Source organism: Rhinolophus sinicus, linkage group LG03, assembly GCF_036562045.2.
Source record: "Rhinolophus sinicus isolate RSC01 linkage group LG03, ASM3656204v1, whole genome shotgun sequence".
Classification (NCBI taxonomy): Eukaryota; Metazoa; Chordata; class Mammalia; order Chiroptera; family Rhinolophidae; genus Rhinolophus; species Rhinolophus sinicus.
Window position 1 is genome coordinate 27,376,020 of NC_133753.1, and position 17,924 is coordinate 27,393,943.

Sequence of the window (17,924 nt, forward strand, 5' to 3'; positions counted from 1 at the left end):
CCAGACGTCCTGATTCAGAAACTGGGGATGGGGCCCAGCGTTCTGTGTTTTATCAAGCCCTCTACATGATTGTGAGTGTACTGAAGTTTCACAACTCCTGGGCTCGATTACATGGTTTTAATTTTATCCTTAGTGCAATGGAAACCCACTGAGGGTTTCAGTGCGGGCGTGGCATGTTATGATTTTCTTTAAAGAATTTTAAAAAGCACTGTGGCTGTTGAGAGGGAAATGGACTGAAACAGGACAAGAGAAATGGAGCCAGATGCGGTGGCTATGGAAAGGGTCCTGGCCAGAGGTGACAGTGGTTACAGCAGGGTCGTGTGGCCCAGAGGAGAGATGGACCACTCCTGACAAGAACAGGGAGACAGAAGCCAGAGCCACAGAGGACTGGCTGCCAACTGTTCAAAGCACAGTTCAAAGGCAATGTCCTTAGAGAAGACATTCCACCCTCCCCGTCTCTGCCCTGTTGTCTGATAATAGAGAGATCTGCCTGTCAAAAGGAGGGGGGTGCTTCCTCTGTGGAGGAGGAGGGGCAGGTGAAGAGTGGAGGGCGTGTTGAAGGGAGGGACTCTGAAACGTTGGCTGGTTTCCTGAAAGGCTGAAAGGGTTTGCCCTGAAGGGTGAAGTAGGGTCCTCCTTACATCACACACACACACACACACACACACACACACACACACACACACACTCAGGTGAGTAAAACCTGCCGTGTCCGAAAACAAGGGTTGTAGGGTTTTGCTCATGTCACTACTCACAGAAATCCCAAGAAAGAAAGAAGGGCTCTCCTTGTTAGGCTCAGACAGGGTAACCGGCTTAGCGAAGGCCACGGTGAGAGGCAGCGGCAGAACTCGCACTCAGGTCTTTTGCCTTTTTGTCTGACGTCCTCTTCATTATATCTCAGGCACCAAATGACCCCTAGAGGGGGTTAGGATTGGGTGAAGTGAGTCGTGCAAGTGCAGGTGTGGGTCCTGTCTTGATGTAAAATTTTGGTATTTCGTCGTCCTGGATTTTTTGCATTCATTCTGATTTTTGAAACTATTGCATTAGACTAGTATTTGTCTTAATTACTGAGTAGTTGGTGTGCCCTTAAGTTTCGCACATATGCCTCGCTTGCCTCACCCTGGTTCCGGCCCTGGATCTCTTACTGTCTGTATCAGCCTCTTCCATCAACCACTTCAGACCTTTAAACACAAAGCAGATAGAATGGTCATCCCCTTCACTGCTGTGAAAATCTCAGCTTCTGCTTTTAGTGTCTCCGTTCCCCAGGAGGTCACCAGCTCTGTGGAACCAGTTGCAGGCTAGATTCTCGCATTAGAGCAGAGGATACAGTGCTCAGCACTCCTGCAGCTGAGCGGGGACCTAGGTCGCAGCCCCACTGGCTCAAACCCCTCACAGCGGGTCCCATTGTGTCTCTAGGTGGCGCAAAACAAGAATTTGCTCTTTGGCTGGGAAGATGGGAAGAACCCTGAAACGGAAAACAGATCATCTGGAAGTCTCCCAGGCAGAAATTTCTGACACTTCCTTTGGGACCCACATGACAAGACACCTAAAATGGCAACAATGGCTGACACACCATCCGCAGGCTGCTCTTTCAGCCAGGGCCCCTGCCCTGCACAGCCCCACATGGAGCATTCCCGTTGACGTCCACATAGATGGAGCGCATTGCAGCTGTGCAATGCTGCTGTGCAATGCTGCAGCGCTGCCTGTTTCGTCCTCATTGATTCAGTCAATCAGATGTCTACAGAATCAGCTAATATTCCACATAGTTAAGTCAGTCTCTAACGGAAGGATTTTCTCTGCCCAACCCAAGGACAGTAATCTTTCCTGGCCTTGCTGTTCCCTGGGATCTCTGGAAATTATCCACCAGAAATAGGGGCTTCGTAGGTGCTCCAGGGCCCAGGAAATCAAGGGGGAGGCAGCAGCTTTGGCTGCTGGAGTCAGGTCCTGGGGAGCCAGCTCTTCTCTCTCCATAATTATTAGAAGGTTTTTCATGGACCTGAAGTTTCATGCCTATACAATGTAAACTTCTTTCTGCTTGGATCAAAAGCATTCTTAAAAAATGAGATCCCCAGCAGAAAGAGAAAGCAAGACAGAGAGCCCCAACATCTCCAAAGCCATGAATCAGATAACCAGCCATTTATTCTCCTCGGTGCTGATAGCAGACACACGGTTAAATAAAATGATTTTATAGATTATTTTCATTGCCTTCCCAAGAAGGGGATTTATCACCTTCAGGGCACTGAAACTGTTTCTGCCCAGACCATTGGTGTTTTTTTTTAATTTCCCCTCTTGACTTAGATGACAGAAAGAATTGGAGCTATGTGTCATCCTTCCTTTCCCACACCAACTCCCTCGAGGGAAGGCAGGGCAGACTTGGGGTTCAAATAGGGTTTTAAAAAACTGAGTTACATATAGATCTGACACCTGCAGAGGCCCACTGCTATGGGGATTGGAAAGTTAACTCCCGTTTGGGAATAACTAGTCAAAGCTCCTCCAGATACTACTTTCAGGAAGCCTAGACTGTCCCTCTAATGTACAGTGGACTGTCCCCAGCCCTCGCCCCATGCCTTCATGCTCCCATTCACATGTATTCACATTCAATCAGGAATATGAAGCCCTCCCCACCATAGGGCAGCCAAGAGGAAGGGAAATCTTTATTGTGGCTAAAAGAAATGAGAGCCCTCTTGTACTAGCAGAAAAATCATAGTTAGACAATGGGTGTGCACCTTAATTTTCCCATGTGTGTGACCACACACACACACTTTTATCTTTGTGTGGTGCCCATAAGCAATAGTCAAGCGTAGGAGCTTCTTGTGGTTTGTGGTGTCCTTACACCGAGACTGATGTGAGCTGCCTGAGGAGTGGAAGTTGATTCCCTCCGTAGAGGTGCTGAATTTCCTAGAGCTTAGTATTACTCCCTACCCTGTGCAAGTTCCACATACGCAAACAAAGGGAAGTGGCCAAAGGGATGCTTCCTGTACATGTTGACACCACTCAGTTTTCAGTTTCATGATAACCGGAACATGCTTCTAATAAATACCATGTTTCCCCAAAAATAAGACCGGGTCTTATATTAATTTTTGCTCCAAAAGATGCATTAGGGCTTATGTTCAGGGGATGTCATCCTGAACAATCATGCTGGGGCTTGTTTTCTGGTTAGGTCTTATTTTCGGGGAAACACGGTATGTGGGTGGGTGGGTGGATGGATGGACATTACAGAGAGCTTACAATTCCTGGGATGAAGGGTTTAGTCTTTATCCTCCATGAAACGGTGGAGAGGATAAAAATTCGCGATTTAAAATCTCTTCTACCCTGTACAGCTGCCCTGCAAGGCATGATAACGTCCAAAAGGGAGGGTGCTACGTTAGAACACTGCTTGTCTAAGGAATAAAAACGTCCCTCCCTTTACCCTGACCTTTGGGAAACAATGAGTGGCCTCTTTGGGGTTTTTGATGCCACTTTGCCTCTGACCATATCTTGAAGCCTAGGTCCGTAATCACTCAGGCGTCTCAGATGCCCTTTTCCCTTTAGCCGCAGGTGTGAAGCTCTTCAGCCATCGGGAAAAGGGATATTTAGGACAACAAAGGAGTCGATCACGTGCTATGGTGCCAAGGAATGATCCCAGACCTTCTGGAACAGACAGAATGAGCATCAAGTCCTCAGACACATGGGTGTGTGCCCAGGGACAGGCCCAGCAGTCAGGTCTTCATTGTTAGTGGAGACAAACTGTCCCTACATTTTGCCTAGGAGTAGCCGCGTCCTTGTGGGTTTTCTGTGATCGTCTCAGCTAGTCATAGGGATGGAGAAGCTGCAAGCAGCGAGGTCTTATCAGAAGGGTCCAGAGTAGATGCCAAAGGAGCAAAGATCACACTCCTCCGGACACACTCAAACACCCTTCCCTCCCTCTTTGTGCCTCCCTTTCCTACTCATCCTCCTACCATCTGACCACTCCCCCACCCCCCAAGTTGCAGAAAGTTCTTCAGTAAAACTCATCTCTCTGCCTCAGCCTATCCCATATTCCTGTTGGTTCAGCGCGTATGTCTGGAATAGTGACTCAGGCAAGAGTCTGCTAAACAGGGCTGCTGCTCCCAGTTGTACAGGTTGTGCACTGCGTAAAGACCTCTGGGTGGAGGCCCAAATGCAGCCAGGGCTTTCTATGTCAAGCCCTGTGCCCCGACCTGCTGCTCCACAAGCCAGAGGAAGGCACCTTGTCTGTGCCAAGCGGTCTATCTCTAAGGCTGTATCTTTTCTCAGCCTTGCACAAAGGTGCTGTACCTAACCTAGTAGTGTCCCTGCCACCAGGACAGAGTATTCTGATTACAAAATAGATAACCAACATAGAGACCGTCTTGCTCAGTTCCTGGCTTCATAAAGTCAACAAGCCTCCCGTATTATTATAGTCGGTCATTGCTGAGTAACAAATTGTCACAGACTTAGAGGCTGAACACAAGACCCATTTATTATCTCACAGTTCTGTAGCTCAGAAGTCCAGACGTAGTGTGGCTGGGTTCTCTGCTCAGGGTTCTCACAAGGCTGAAAACAAGGCCTTGGTCAGCTGGGTTCTTATCTGGAAACTCTGAAGAAGTGTCTGCTTCTGAGCTCGTTAAGGTTATTGGCAGCATCCTGTCTCTTGCGGCCCTAGGTCTGAAGCCCCATTCCGTGATGTCTGTCATCCAGGGACCACTCTGTTCCTAGAGGCTGCCTACACTCCTGCTCATGTGACACCCTCCATCTTCAAGTCAGAAAGAGCGAGCCGAGCCCTTCTTATGCTTTGAAAAGGTTCTGGTTCCCCTTCTTCTTCAGCCAGAAGGTTCCCTTTCTTCAGCCAGAGGAAGCTCTCTGCTTTTAAGGCCCATGTGATTAGATCAGGCCCACCTGGATAGTCTCCCTATTTTTAAGATTAACTGTGCCGTATAACACACCATATCATGTAACATTGTGGGAGTGATATGTCGTCATAGTTAGAGGTTCCAGGTATTAAGGCAGAACATCTGAGATGGGACATTTTAGAAATTCAACTTAACACAGCTTCCTCACCCACCCACCACTTTCCTTTTGAAAGCCAAATCTTTGAGCCTTTTTTCCCCAAAGACTTGTTTGATTAAGCACATGCATGCCTTACTTTATCAGATAGTTACCCATTTTGCGCACATGCTAGTAGTATGTGGTAAAGTAATTTGTAAATCCATCAGAATTACCTTTTCTCGTTATAACCGCTCTCAAACATTTTGGTGGAATCCGACACGGTCAGTGGTATGTTAGAACTGGCTCCTACTAGTTCACAAGAGCTGATTGTTAAAAGTAGTAGTAGCTTGAAATTGACTATAGTGGGAGTATTTAACACCATTGTAGGCATACACCCCAAATCAGAATTCCTTTTTATTCTCTCTCTCCCAAACAGCTGGTTTACCAGCACACCACTGGGTATAGACCTTTACAGGTCATCTATTTGACCTCCTATAGAATGTAGGAATCCTTTCCATGGCTGTTTTCATACAGGGTCATCCTACTATTTGACCTCCTATAGAATGTAGGAATCCTTTCCATGGCTGTTTTCATACAGGGTCATCCTACTTTTTAATACTGCCAGGAATGGGGTGATCACTCCCCTTATAAGCCAGTTCATCTCACTGGTACGTGAGAGAGTTGAAGCCTGCCTCCTTGCCAATGGCCCAAGGCCTTTGGAAGCAGCACTTGTAACAGCCCCAGAACCATTTGGAGTGGATGTTATCTACCCCTGCAGACAACTCTCCTCTGGATACACATCAGATCCCAGTTAGAAGCATAGTCTTTGGAGCCACGCTGTCTGAATTCAAACCCCAGCTCTGCCACTTATTTAGCTGTGATCTTAGGCAAGTCTCTTAACTTTTCTTGGCATCTGGTTCTTTATCTATAAAATGGGGTAAAGATAATACCTATCTCACCAGTTATGGTGAAGATTAAATGAGATAACACACGCAGAGAGACAAGCACCTTGCCTGCCGTGTTCCTACCTCACGGGTTTGTTGTGAGGATTAAATTAATATTAGTACAGTGCCTGGCACAAAGCAAGCACTATAGAAATATTAGCAAATTCAGTTAAAATGTGGTTTATAAATTCTTCATCATACTAGTCACACTATTCCGGGTGCACTCTAGTGTCTAGTGTCCACCTTAATAGGTAGTGTCGGAACAGACCTAATCACGCCAGCCTTTGGCTGAAATGCTAGATGTTAATTCAGCCTTCTTTCTCTGACTGGCAAGAGCATTTGAGCTGCCTTCTTTTCCCTAAGTTTTTAGTAGAGTCAGAGACACTTCTCCAAGGAATGTTGGGCCCTGGACCAGCAGTACAGGCAAACCCTGGGAGCTTGTTAGAAATGCAGAATCTCAGGCCCCACCCCAGACCTGCTGAGCAGAATCTGCATTTTAACAAAATCCCCAGGGGGCACATATGCACACCAAAGTTTAAGAACGACTGTTTTCGGGGACCCTATTTTCAAGAGAAAAATAAAGAACCATATGATTTCACTGATAGGTGGTATATAAAACTGAAAACAACAAAAGAACAAGACAAACAAATGAAAAAACAAAAACTCATAGACACAGCCAGTAGTTTAGTGGTTAGCAGAGGGTAAGGGTGGGGAGGGGTGGTAGATGAGGGTAAAGGGGATCAACTATATGGAAGGAGAACTGACTCTGGGTGGTGAACACACAATGTAATATATAGACGATGTAATAAAGAATTGTACACCTGAAACCTACGTAACTTTGCTAACCTTTGTCACCCCAATTAATTTTAATTTAAAAAATCAATAAATGAAACACCCTAAGCCTCCTCATGAGACGAGCCTTTCCCTCAGACCTTGTAGAGTCAGGGCAGTGTCAGTGTTGGCTGTCCGGGTATGGTTGGAGGTGACAGGGGCTTTCCTGCCCCAGTTCAGAGCCAGAAACCTGCCAAGGCTTGATGAGATGGGGGCTACTAGTGCTCAACTGTGGAGATAAAGACGAAAAAAGAACCCAACACAGAAATATGAGGCTGCTGAAAGCTCCCACAGAAAGGCTAAGAGCTCCACCACCAGCTCTATTCCATAGTCCCAGGTCAAGGAAGCTTCTTGAGCATTAGCTGGTCAGGAGCAGCCAGGATAAATTTAGAAATAATGAAAAGGAGCCCTTCTTGATATGGTGAAAACGCATTTAGTGGGAATCAGGCGGGAAGAGGTCACTGAGTCAAGGATTATTTAGAGAATATATCTAGCAAGGGACAGCCAACGGGTTAGGATACCACCTACTCATAGCACAGTGCAGAGGCAGATCCACGTATTATCTGCCTGTGCTGCCTGAATTTAAATGGGAGAATTCTGTGGTTCCTCACTGTGGCCACGACTTGGGAATGGCACTCAGAATTTGCCTGCCTGCTTGTAAGACATAAGCCGTAGGAGTAATAGGAGACATATGCTAAAATCCCAGCTCTGCTGCTTACTATAGCTGTGTGACTCTGGGCAAGGTACTTAACCTTTCTGAGCATCTGTTTTCTTCTCTGTAAAGTAGAAATAGTAATACCCATGTTTCACATTGGAAGTAAGGATGAAATAAGCAAGTTCTTCTCATGGTGATGAATATAAGATGATGTTATGTTAGATTCTTTTCTCGCATAAAGGGTCCTCCTCCTACGTAGTACTCCTTCATCCACGCAACAAATGAATGCTGCTTCCTTCCCCTTTCACCCTAGAGGAGCTCAGTGGTTAAAGATGATCTTTGTCTTTGCAGTACCCTGAGGACCAGAGGCTTAATTTGGAATTGGGTGTCCTCGATGCAAAGAAATGTTCTGAGAGGCCAGCCTGATGGCCCAGGAATGTGTTCCCTGTTCCCTTCTGGGTTGTTGGTGGGAGATCTCCTGGGAGCACCCTTCCCAAGCAGCACAGCCGGGCCTCAGCTTTGACATGTCCCTCCGCAGAAGGCTCAGGAAGGGGCAGGGCAAGCCTTGGAATCTCTGAAAGCATTACTGGCTCTCGGAACAGCTCGTCAGGATAGGGTGACCCCATAACCACTTAGGAACTGCTACTGGGCCGGAAGGAGGAATTGGGAATAGGAGAGATGTAGGGTTCAGAGTCCCTCGCCGAAACCCGTGAGGTAGATCTAGGCTGTTGTCAGAAAGCTCTCCTGTGGGCTGGACCGTAAAATAGGCTAATAAGCCGAGGGTGTAGTTCAATGACGTCGGGCTTCTGGTCTCTTTGTCTCACTGAGAATCCTCAGGCATTCCATCAAAATCGCCTTCAAAATATATTTTTGTCCCTAATGAATTATATTTTTATGCAAAAAGGCAGAGCAGAGTGATTTCATGTAGCCTCAGGTGTGTTAGGAATTCACGATTAGTTCCTCAGTAAGTCACGATGGAGGGCCCTCTGCGCCAGGCACTGGGATGACAGTGGCAAATAAGAGACAAGTTTGCTGTGCTCATGGAGCTTACAGTCTAATGTGGACACACAGACTATAAACAAGTAAGTTCATAAACTAACCAGCTAACTTCAGGCTGTGATTAGTGCACTGAAGGGAATGAGCAGACGGAACAAGATGGAACGTGACCCACGATGCAAAGGTAGAGATGGTGGGGAGGAAAGAGATCCAAGGAGATAATGTGGCCATGGAAGGCCTCTCCGAGGAGGTGATGTATATGTGGAGACTCAAAGGATGAGGCTAAGCACAGACCCAGATACAGAAAACACCCGGGATGATGCCCTAAGTGGGAAAGGACTTGATTGGAGGAACAGAAAGACCAGTCTGTCTGGGACCCGCAAACAAGGAGAGAACACTGAGTGGAGTCAGTGAGGTCAACAGCACCTGGCTCATACAAGACCCTATAGGCCGTGTGAAGAATTTGTATGTATCCAATTACAGGGGGTGTGATTGGACCTGGATTGCATTTTTAATAGATAAACCCCAGTTGTTGTGTAGGGAAGGGTTTATGCAGGAAGAGGGCAAAAGCGAGAGCAGAACATCTCTTGGGAGGCCATTGCAAAGTCCAAGTGAGAAGTAAAGGTGTTGTGATCTTGGTCTTGAAAGCAGAAGGAAAGATGGTGGTGAGTTAAATGGATTAGGGTTAGAGGTGGGAGCAGGGAAGGAGGGAAGAAAGATAGGAAGGAATCCGGGGTGATTCCAGGTTTGGGGCTTGAGCAATTTGATACTGAATTGGGGGAATTAGTTTGGAAAGAGAACTTAAGACCTGGCCGGTGACTGAATACATTTAAATGTTCTTGGGCCTCATCTGTGGCTTAAGCAGAACTGAGAACTTTCTCAGTTTTCAAGATCTGGAAGGGCTTTCTCTAGCTCCAGGCAAGGTGACGTCTTAAGTTCAAACCGATGTGATACCTTCCCCATAAATGATCTCAGTAAGGGGATCTCACACCTGCCTCCGCCACTAGTGGCTCCAGCTCACTCAGCTAAATTCCTCCTGCCACTCTTTAATGTCTGCCCTTATTTCCCTGTCTTCAGTAAGTTGCCGATGGCTTCTCTTATTCTGTTTATCTGTTCACTAAACTTCACAGCAAGCACCAGTCATGCTATGTTTTATGACATGTCGTCTGTTCAGCCCAGAGCTTGTTGCTGACAGGGGCACAAGGCCAGACTTCAGGAGAATATGAGAGTTGCTCTCCCTGTTACCACCCTCCGCTTTCTAAGCCCCTCAATAACCCCTTTGGGATCTAGCATCCTGTTTCAGCCCATGCTTTCTTGACCTGACTTCTGTTTCCAGCCCCTACCACCGCTTGGGTCACCAGTTCTATTTATCGATTTCCCCTTTTTTTCTGATGTAATGACTGAAGATCGTAAGACTCCCTCATATATTACTCTCAAAGCACCAAATGGATCATACTGCTCTTAGTAATAACGGTTGCTGTTTATTACACACTAGGGAATAAGTACCCTGCCAAGGGCTTTGTGTGCGTTATCTCATTTAAGAACACTATAAAGTAGGTCCTCGTATTCCACTTTACAAATGAGACTGGGAGAGCTCTAGCAAGTGCCCAAGGTCACCCGGCCAGTGAGAGGTGGGGGGGCCGGATTTGATCCCAGGCATCGGTCGCCATGACCAGTGCCACTGCTCTGAAGGCAGGAAGGCCTTTGGAGACTGAACACTCTCCTTTCTATGGTGGCTAGCCGAGTGTTTCCATGACGGGGATGGGGATGGCAAGCGATGAGGCTATGGAGTCTTGGTTTTTGAAGCAGTGTGTAGTGGGGGCCGGGGTGTGTCAGTACCAGCTGTTGCATTCACTTCAGGAATGATGGGTCCACATCTGCTTCTACAGGAGCGACAGTGTGGACAGAGTAGCTCCATAGGTGTCCATCTCTAACAGTGACTTGAGAAAGCTCAGGAGAGCAGAGAGGTGGTCCCAAGTCAGAATGTAAAGATAGTCTTACTTTATTAAAAAAAATAAAGAGCGTTGCTGAGGACCTCACTGTCCTCAACAAAGGGCAGGGCTCCGGGCACCCCAGTCTGAAAGAAGGTGCACCCACAGGCTGCTGAACAGGCTTCTGCTGGGTCCCTTCTTTCCTAGGGCTGAGGGCTGAGGGGAGGCTCAGCTCCATGCCGCTCTTCATCCAGCAATGCCTCACATCCTCTGGGAGAGGCCAAAACAGCTTGACTGGGGTCTGGTCCTGAAATGTCCCCATCACAAAGCAAAGGTTGGGAGAGGCTTGGCCCAGTTCCATCTCCATTTTTAAAGCTCCTAGTAATAGTAAAAAGAAGAAGAAGAAGAAATGCAAAGCAGGGTTACTAAAATGGGTTTATAGTTTTTTCAATGTTTAAATGAACAGAATAACACCTTTTAACATAAAAAAACAACATAGATGTGCTAGTCACAAGGTCACTATAGGATTTATAAACTAATAATAAATTCAGAGTGCCCTGGACTTAATATGATCTGGTCAGTGTATGCCTGTGACTACAGAAGTTTGCTTGGAGAGCGCTTCAGCAGTTTCTGAGGCCCGTTGTGAATGACAAGAATGTGTGGCTTGAGCCAGGTGGCCCTCCTGGCCTGCCTGTGACAGTCACTGCCACAGAGAAAGAGAGAAGTCCTACTATTCCAGGCAAGACTCCCGCAGGCCAACTTGCCCCGCCCCTTCTGCCCTTTCTATAAAATAAACATTTCAGATCAACATCGGCTGATTTTAAAAGTCAAAAAAAATTTTTTTTTAATCTTTCTTGTCTCAAAAGTAAGAGGAATAAGGAAGCAAACATGGGAGGACCTAAATCTCTAAGGCATTACATGTATCATAGATTATTTCATGCTCTCAGAACTGTCCATGTCTGTGTAGCGGCGAAATTATTCGTCCAAGGTCACATAGCATGTCCAGGTTCAGAACCCAGACCCTTTGACTGTGAAACCTGTGCTATTTCCTATCTTCAAGTCTGGCCATGCCATGAAGCCACAGGAAACCCAGGAGGAGCCGAGGCTGCAAGAGGTCAAAGTAGCCCCTCTCCTCCCTGCCCCTGTGAAGTTGGGGCGAACTTGGACCTTTCTGGACTTTTCCACTGTCTCCTTCTCATTCTGTTTCTTCTCCTGGCTGGCTTGCCCTCCCACTCTACTCCTTGCTTATGACACTTATTTTTCCATCCACAGCAAAACAATTCACATCAAGGTAATTGATGATGAGGCGTATGAGAAAAACAAGAATTACTTCCTTGAGCTGATGGGCCCCCGCATGGTGGATATGAGTTTTCAGAAAGGTGTAGTACCCTGTCCCCACACTAACGTTAACTTCTTCTCTTCTGTTTCTTCCTTTCCCCAGTTTCTTTGCCTCCTTCTCCTCCCCTTTCGTCTACTTATCCAGTTCACTTTCTCTTTGTTTCCTTTCTTGTTCTCTCTTTTCCTCTCTTTTCACCACTCGCTGTCCTCTCTTCACTCCCAGCTGTGTCCTAACATCTGCCAACCTGTCACATGGTATCCATAAGAGGGGTGTGCAAGCGCCAATGGTAATTTTTATAAGATGGGGAAATGGATATGGGGAAAACCAGAAAGAGGGGGAGAGGGAGAGAGAGAGAGAGAGAGAGAGAGAGCGAGCTACAGCCCTGAGACTTTCGTATATGAGGCTCTCTGCCTCTCCTGAATGGTTTAATACACAGAAAAGAAAGACCAGATAGCACAATGCAAATCACGACTTGGAAACTCGCCCAGGCTCTCAGCACAGATTTCCAGGCAACAGCTATTCTCAGGGCTAAACTATAGTCTCTGGGCATTGAGAATCAATGTATTTAGATTTGGGTTCTGTTTGTGGTTCATCCCATTGCCCAGAGCAGGCCTTAGGATCCATCTTATCTGCCATATCCCTGCTATCAAGGTGTGTTTCTCTCCCCAGCCTTGGCTGAGCTGAAAATACAAGTTTGAAATACAAGTAGGTCTAGGTCAGAGACCTACCGACAGTATTCTGTCTTCCCCGTGAAGAGCGCCTAGATGTGGAGGCAGAGTGTTACAACAGTGGGAGAGAGATTCTGACCTGAGCAGATGCTTCTCCAAGAAGTCACAGGACCCTCAGATTAGATAGAGCTTTTGCCTTCAACTTAAATGACTCTATACCCTCCAGGCCTCCGATAAGCAAGTCAGAAAATCCTCTTCTGGATGGAGGACTCTATGGACGGGGGAGCTGCTAGGATGTGAGGCAGCAGTCCTTCCCTGGCAGAGCTGTCAATCATATCACTGCAGGCCACGCCCAAGGTCTCAGAGCAGCCCTTCCCATCCGACAGCTGAGTCCCTGCAGTGGAAAAACAGGCCAGGCTCACATCTCCTAGACAGCCCCAGGGCCTGGCACCTTGAGAGCAATTCCCAGAAAATGTTTCTTGAAATCAGTGAGCTTTGTCTTCTCCTCTGAGCAAGGTGTCCAAGAAAGTGCCAGAAAGTTGACCAAAATTATACTCGTAACACACACACACACACACACCCCACACAAATGCACAGCAAGTCCTGTGCCCAACAAACTATCTCAGATCAATCTACCACCTCGTACATAGCAAAGCTGAGCCTGCTTTTAGAATGGAATAGATATATCAGAGGCTCTGATTAGGCTGAACATTTTAGGCTGTTTTTTGTTAGCATTTCTTTGCCCTTTCAGAGAACATTTAGGTCCCAGGCCAAAAAGCAGGGGGGGGGGTGGGGGGGAGAGAGAGAGAATGAGAATAATCATCAGGGTTCACTGTTGGGACCCACCGACCGCACTGTGGTTCCATGAAGGACCGGGAGAAGCCACACAGGGAGATCCAGGCCCACACAGCAACTTCTCCGATGACCATAGGCCTGAGCCAGGCTCATGTCTGGAGGGGAGCGATTTTTCAGGGAACTTTGATTTCCTGATGATTTGTTTTTAAAAGACACTATGTTTCGTTGAGATACCCAGAAATGAGCAGAAACCTCCATCACCTTGTCCCTTGGAGCCTTGCTAATCAGCATTGAGGGAGGCCAGCCTTGGGACATCGCCCCAATACGATAGACGTCGAAAGGGCGGTTTAGAATTTCATGATTTACATCGTTTTCTTCACACTTTCCCAGGAATGCGTCAGCTGTCAATATCAAAGGAGCCCTATGTTATATTGTGATTAATACATGTGTATTTCAGTTTCCACCATGGAAGCCCTATGAGATAAAGAATGAAAATGGTAATAGAATTCCACTTTCCTTGCTTTCTCTCTCTCTCTCATTTCCCTTCCTCATAAATACTTTCCTTCCAGATTTTTATTTATGGAGCTCACATGAGAAGTGGGTATAGACGCAAGGAAGGAAAGCAGTCCCTAGTTAGGTACTGTTGACATATTTCCTGTTGTAGAAGGGCCGTGGACCAGTAGTTTATCTGCTGCCCAAAGAAGTGCCACTGTTACCATGTGACACCCAGTGGAATGTGCTGCCCAACTCACTTCCTACTAACCTTCCGCAGGATCTAAAATGACTCCTCCCCACCATCAACCCCTTCTCTCTTCCATTCCCCGGCTGTCCTCCTGGATCCCTTCCTTTGCCCACTTTTCTTTGCCTCCTGCCCCCCTTTCCCTCTCACCCATAAGAACAACTATGACCAAGGAAACAAGAAAAGCTAAGACTATTTTTTAAAATATAAGAACAATACAATCCACCATAGTCCTGTCAAAGCCACCATGGCGGGACTGGGCTGCATGTGCCAAGAGTGATGGGGGATGATGTTAAAGGCTGTGCTCCAAGTGACCGACCAATCTGCCGACCCAGTCGACACACACTCTCTCTCTTGTTGTCCCTACAGGAAAACCATAAGGGTTAAAATAGTAGATGAGGAGGAATACGAAAGGCAAGAGAATTTCTTCATTGCCCTTGGTGAACCGAAATGGATGGAACGTGGAATATCAGGTGTGAGATTCTTTAAAAAAAACCGAACAAAATAAAACAACAAAAAGAACGAAAAAATTTAAACAAACCGAAAAGCAACAACAACAAAAAGCAACTATATTTTTTCTCCCCCTTTTTCGTCCCTTTTCCTTCCTCCTTTTGACCAACAGACTTTTTTTATTCTTTTCCCTCCTGTATTCTCGCTCTCACCCTGTTTCGGTATCATCTCTGCCTTCTTAGCCTTAGCTTATTTCCAAGTCCTCCTTTCCCACCTTTTGGGCAGCGCTGCAGCCTCCTCATTACCCTCACGAGTTACTTCTGCCTTGTGCTCCAGTTATCTAATGACCACTGTCCCCTGCACTCTCCCGCACAGCCCACACACATACACAATAACCTGTAAATGTGGAAACTCCTTGGTGGGTGGGGAGGAGAAGAAAAAGAAAGGAATGTGATGCAATGCATGCCGGTGCCCCTTCCCTGCTTTCTTCCCCTCCCACCCCTCACTCTCGAGCTTGGATTGAATGGGGGATGGTCTGGAATGGGGGCTGGGCCCATGTTGCAATGATGCTTTGACAGTTTTCTGCTGCATTCCCCAACCTCCTCCGTTGCGTGCTTGCCAGGTTATTCACTTGCAGTGTCCCATAGGCCCCTCTGCCCTTCATGGAGGTAAGTGTTTTATCTGGCTATTTCACAGTTGGGTAGACTGTGGCATGGAAAGGTATACCATTTGTCAGAGGCCACAGCTTCTGAAAGCTGTCTGAGAAAGAGCTGGCTTATGTGGTAGTCGTGTAATTTGCAATCCTGAGCTATTCTTCCTCCCCTTAGCATCCCACCCCGTCCCATTCTACCTCTGTTCCTAGCCCAAGGTAAGTTACTTTATTCAGGCTACTTTAGGATAATGCAATCCCTAAAGCAGAAAATGGAGAGTCTGCAAAAGGAAGGAAGGAATTTTGAGTATGGAAATCTCCCTAGCCAGAGGGCCCTGGAAAAGGACTGACATTGGGCAGCCCCAGAGAATTGACTTACGAGTTTTTCAATTGGAGAAGGGACTCTGAATGCTATAGTGGGTATTAGTCCTTGGGAAACAGGTGTTGGATGGTTCACAGAAGCCTGCCTTCCCTTCACATTTGCAAATGAGCACATCGCCCAGACCCCAAGATAACACATCATCCCACACCAGAGAAATGGCCTCATCTCCTCTTTTCCTCCGGACATTCTTCTTGGAATACCTTCCAGGGTTTCATTCCTGTGGGACTGATTATGTTGCAACCAAGAGAGATGAAAGGAAAGATTTCTTCCCTTGAAGAAAATGATTGGAAGCCACTGCTTTGAAAGTGGTGGAGGAATACATGTGGGAATTGGTAAGGGTGCACTTGGGAAGTACCAAGCGGAGGACATTCACACTCCCCTTTGGGAGATAAATGCTGCTGAGAGCCTCATGGAAGATGAAACAGTGAGAGCCATTTGTTTGTCAAAAAGGGGTGATTATTCTGCAACCACTTCGTATTTACACGGCAAAGAGCATCGTAAAGACTTTCACCCAAGGACAGATCTAAGAGATTCAGCAACTACACTCCCAAAGGCTCAGCAACAGATCTTCTCAGACCCATATGACTGAGCAGTTCTCATTGTCTTCTGTGGACTGTCTCTGCAGACCTGACCAGTTCTATACCACACTGGTTTCAACACACCTGATGTTCTAGAAGCAGAAGTCCCCTCCATCCTCTATTACTCATCCTCTCCTTGGCTACCTAATAGGGTGCTGCCATGAACCTGACTGCCAAAGAGTGCTGGAAGAAAGAAAGAGAAATCTGTGGTTCCATTGCTTCCCAGGCTGTATTCTTGCCAGTCTTCCAGCTTCTGCCACTGAGCATATTCTCAGAAATTATCTCAACATCGGCGCTACCTCATTCCCACCTCCCTTTGCATTGACTCCACATCTTCATGATTGGTTGGATGCAGCAGACACCTAAGGTCATTGTAAACCAGCTTCATCAATTTTCACAGTCCCAACTACTTAGGCGCCAATGAAAGCAGCACAAAGAATCATACAGGGTAGCTGGAAAGAAGGCAGTGGCTCCGGATAAGAATAGGTTGGAAGTCTGTCCATGACTTTATTCCACTGGTAAAAGGGCTCTTCTTTCCTGCCTCTTCATCAAACCCCTAGGACAGAGAGTGACCTAAGATAAACCTTGTGCTCTTCAAGAGGGTTGGTCAAACGCGAACACCTATGGCTACTCCCCATTTGAGGACTCCTTTTTGCTGTACTGAATTCTCTGTCCAAGAAGATATCAGCAAAGCCCAGGTGGAGCCTGGTCCAGAGGGAGGGCACAGGTAAGAAGACAAGGATGTCATCAAGTCATTGGTGTGCTCTGCCCTGCAGATCTTCCCAGGACCAAGATGGAAGGTGTCAATAGGAAATGTGTCAGTAATTTTCAGTTTCTTCAGGTCTTCCCATATTTTGTCATCAGACCGTAAGGTGAAAGGTCTTAAAACTTGATTGTCTAGACTCAGAATCAAATAAAAACCCATCCTGATTTCCAAATTCCCTGCTGTTCTTGGAGTGAGAAACAGTACAGTGGAAATTGCTTTTCATTATCACTGCTGCATGGGAGCATCGTAGGCATTCAGCACAGCAAAGTCTCTGCATGGCCAAGATGACAATTGCATTACAAAAAATAAAAATAAAAAAAGGAGTGGATTTGAAATAGGAGATTCTATTCTTGGCAAACAAAAGAGATTTCAGAAGTGAGATTAAAAGTTTTGGACAAGCTTGGGCGGGGAAAAGGGAGGATGATTAGGAAACGTGGTTATGCTGGAGTCAAGTAAGCACTGGGGTCTAGACCTGGTCTCCTAAGAGCAACACTGATGGCAGAGTCAAGGCTGTTAGGCCTGGGCATTGAAAGTCTCGGGGGGAAGGAAAGAACTCTCCCCCAACGATGGGGTCTTTTGGTTCCTCCTCTTACCATATCCATGGGCTCACCCTGACAAGATGCTTCCGATTATTTACAGATCTATGCTGTTTCCTTCTTGTCCCAGTGCAATCTGAGCAGGGATAGACGACTCTTGCCTGACCCTGAGGATCAATATAGGGGAAGGGTCAGCTCCAGCTTCTCTCATAATCAGTAGCAGGAAAAACTCCCTGGAAGTATCGCGTCACTCAAAGTTGATCCAGGGCTACCTGGATCTCACTGACCCATCTGTAACTGCTAGGTGGAACAGCTCAGATTCATGCAGACACTGAGCGGAGAGTGGTGCCATTCTAGCTGACTGCAAGCCCTCTCACTGTGCTAGGATGCTCCTGGTGTTGGGAGGTACGTCTGAGTGAAAAACAGGGCAGCAGGGACCTTTCGGAAGAGCTGCCCCTTGTCTGGCCGACCTGGGTACATTGATGCATTTGGGTCTCTGGTCTCCACTAGAAGTTGGGGTCAAGATGGAGCTCTTCCATGCAGATCCATAGAAGGAGCAGAATTAAACAAGCTCTTTTGCTGTCATCTATCTATCTATTGATCTATCTATCTATCTATCTATCTATCTATCTATCTATCTATCTAGTCTGTCTCAGTAGTAAGGAGATCCATTGATCCATTACGCCTTGTAATTCTATAT

General features: G+C 46.8%; 1 protein-coding gene across 17 annotated transcripts in view; it reads left to right on the top strand.

The window, feature by feature from the left end:
- Nucleotides 1-17,924, top strand: part of SLC8A3 (solute carrier family 8 member A3) — a 167,072-nt gene that overhangs the window by 136,570 nt on the left and 12,578 nt on the right. For 10 of the 17 annotated variants that reach the window (XM_074327277.1, XM_074327281.1, XM_074327279.1 and 7 more), the window contains one exon: nt 11,595-11,701. In XM_074327277.1, the coding sequence (XP_074183378.1) occupies nt 11,595-11,701 (107 nt within the window). Of the gene's footprint in view, nt 1-1,416; nt 3,174-11,594; nt 11,702-14,232; nt 14,337-17,924 lie in introns of those variants that run through there. The other 7 variants (XM_074327284.1, XM_019733506.2, XM_019733511.2 and 4 more) reach the window with 4 other exon arrangements.